The sequence below is a fragment of the Sinocyclocheilus anshuiensis genome, unplaced genomic scaffold (assembly GCF_001515605.1).
Source record: "Sinocyclocheilus anshuiensis isolate Anshui unplaced genomic scaffold, SAMN03320099.WGS_v1.1 scaffold181, whole genome shotgun sequence".
In the NCBI taxonomy this organism is placed as follows: Eukaryota; Metazoa; Chordata; class Actinopteri; order Cypriniformes; family Cyprinidae; genus Sinocyclocheilus; species Sinocyclocheilus anshuiensis.
In genome coordinates this window covers 156,429-159,363 of record NW_015540898.1, presented here as the reverse complement: position 1 = coordinate 159,363, position 2,935 = coordinate 156,429, and the positions used below count along the sequence as shown (strand labels likewise).

The window sequence follows — 2,935 nt, the reverse complement described above, 5'->3', positions numbered from 1 at the left end:
AAAGAGACTAAAATACAATTTTCATTGACTAAAACTAGACTAAATGTCATCAGTTTTCGTCGACTAAAACTAGACTAAATGTCATCAGTTTTCGTCGACTAAAACTAGACTAAATGTCATCAGTTTTCGTCGACTAAAACTAGACTAAATGTCATCAGTTTTCGTCGACTAAAACTAGACTAAATGTCATCAGTTTTCGTTGACTAAAACTAGACTAAAATGCTCAGACTTTTAGTTGACTAAAACTTGACTAGACTAAAAAGAGTATGAACATGACTAAAACTAATAAAAACTAAAATGACAGTTTCACACAAAGACTAGACTAAAACTAAAATTAAAACAGGCCGCCAAAAACAACACTACTTTAAACCATATAACAGCATCTGTTGCTTGAAATAAAATAAACATTAACTGAAATAAAATACAAAAAAACTTTAAAAATAAAATAAACTTTGAACGTATTTAGTTTAACTTGATGTATTAAAATAAAACTGAAATAAAAATGTAAATATATAGACATTTTAAAAAACAATAACTAATAAACACAAAATTGCTGAAAATATAAAATATTTAAAAAAACTCTTATGGTTTCTCAATGATACTTTGTCATTGATATATTTATCAGTGTCCTGTAATGTTACTGAATTGATGGTAAATGTATTTGTTGTGTGTTTTCTGCAGGTCGAAAGCTCCGAGGGAAAGCCTTTTACTACGTTTATGGGAAAGTGTTTTGTGAAGAGGACTTCCTGGTATGCTGTCTTCCCCTCTTCTTTTTATGGGGTTTTCATGGCTGAACATGTCTTGAGACATGTCTTACAGTCATAGCTCATAGTTATGTCAGAAGAATTTGTCAACTCATCTAAAGCATATCTTTAAAGGACATGAGGTGTCAGGTTTCAAAACATGAACCTGGCTATGAGTTCACCTTAGCTCGACTTGGCTCAATCGTTTAAAAAGTAGACCAGTGGGTTTCAGCGGTCTGAGATGTTTTTATTTTGGATTTAATATAGGGCTGCACGATAAATCGCATGCGATATTTAACGCGCATCTTGTCAGTAAAGCCATTCTGTAATCAGCGGTAAATCTCCATCACCTGCGGGCTTTCACATGGAGCAGCATTAACTGCACAGAGCCGTTGTTCACCGACAAGCTGCGCAAAACATGCGCAAAATATGATCGTGGTTTTGCGCAGCTTACCACGTTTGTTTAGTTAATGCTGCTCCATGTGAAAGCCCGCAGGTGATGGAGATTTACCACTGATTAAAGAACCGGCTTTACTGACAAGATGCGCGTTAAATATCGCATACGATTTATCGTGCAGTCCTAGTTTAATACAAGAAATTGATTATCAGCAAAGCAATTTGAGTAAAATTCACACGACTTGAAGAATGTCTCAGTATTTGAGAATCTTGAGCTTCAGTGGAAGCAAGAAAATCTGACAGTTTCTACATAATCAGTGTCACGGATTTGTTCATTTCATTTGATCAGTAATCTGGAAATAAATGACATTTCTTCAATAAATGCGATAGCTTTTCTCTTTGTTTTAAAATTTTCAGAATCCTAAACCTTTATTTCAATGGAAAAAATAGACTTTTACATTCAGCTGTTAAATGTTTTGTGCATATAATTGTGTAGTGTAGAGAGGTGGTTAGGTTTGCCACATTCATGTATGTATTGTGTAGCTGTTTGAAAATAAAATTACTGCTGCATTTTCCTTAGACGAGCAAAAAAAAAAAAAAAGCTTTTTAAAAACATTTCCAGCTCTTATAAATGGCTTAAAAATTGTGCATAAATAGCTTTAAAAGCAAATTAACTCGGAGAGTTGGGAGGGTGCTTCAAATGAGGTGAAACCGCATTCCAGACAAAAAAAAATACAGTTTGTGTTATTATTTGAATGTTCTTAAATTAGAGAAATTATTATATCGGAGTTGTTAATGTTGTGTGGGTTTGAGAAAATGAAGTGACGGAAAGGAATGAGAGTCCGTTGAAAAGCTCACTTCTGTCCTCGCTCTTGTCTTTAATAGTATTCTGGGTTCCAGCAGTCTGCTGACAAATGCAATGTGTGCAGACATTTAATCATGGACATGGTGAGTCTGATGTACCTCCACAGCCTGCATTAGTCACAATATCACATGACTGAGAATCTCACACTACAGAGCTTGAAGGAATCGGTTGGGTTTCATTTGTACAGCTACCTTATTATACAGTGCTCCTTAACATAGATTTTGCTAGATGTACAGTAATACAGATGTAAGATCTTACATCTTATATTAGGTGTCTTTAACTACTATGTACTCGCATCAAAAAATTAATTGTTAGGTACAATGTACTTATTGTGTTCACGTTTCACTGCAATACATTTGCTGGATGTGGTTCAGGGACTGGTTTTGTGGTATGGTTCGTTTTAAGATGTAATTACATGCAGGTATTTTTTAAATGCAAGTACAATTTAAAACATGTATGTATACAACATTATTATCGTAAACTAAAACCATAAAAAGATTTAATAATAAATGAAATTATATATATATATATATATATATATATATATATATAAGTAAAGACAAACATTTTATTTCAGCTTGAACTTATTTTTAGTTTTAAGTTTATGTACTAAAATAACAAACTAAAATTAAAATTAAAATTTATAAAAACTATATAGACATTACATCAATGAATAACATTTTATTTCAGCTAGTGGCTAGGCTTGCCGCGATAGATGGTGCTGACGGTGATACCGTTGTTAAGCCGCAACACCAGTTACGTCACTTGCCCACTGCGGCACCGACCCCCACCGTCGTTTAGATTTTTTTATAGTAATAAATAGGGATGCACCGATACCGATACTGGTATCGGTATCAGGCCCGATACTGAGCTCCTGTACTCGTACTCGTTAAAATGCCCCGATACCAAACGCCGATACCACAATGCATGT

At 33.9% G+C, this 2,935-nt stretch overlaps 1 protein-coding gene across 3 annotated transcripts in view; it reads left to right on the top strand.

Annotated features, from left to right (window-relative positions):
• Positions 1–2,935, top strand: part of LOC107688969 (LIM domain-containing protein 1-like) — a 28,306-nt gene that overhangs the window by 17,985 nt on the left and 7,386 nt on the right. For all 3 annotated transcript variants that reach the window (XM_016486821.1, XM_016486820.1, XM_016486822.1), the window contains 2 exons: positions 682–749; positions 2,025–2,087. In XM_016486821.1, coding sequence (XP_016342307.1) covers positions 682–749; positions 2,025–2,087 — 131 coding nt within the window. The remainder of the gene's footprint in view (positions 1–681; positions 750–2,024; positions 2,088–2,935) is intronic.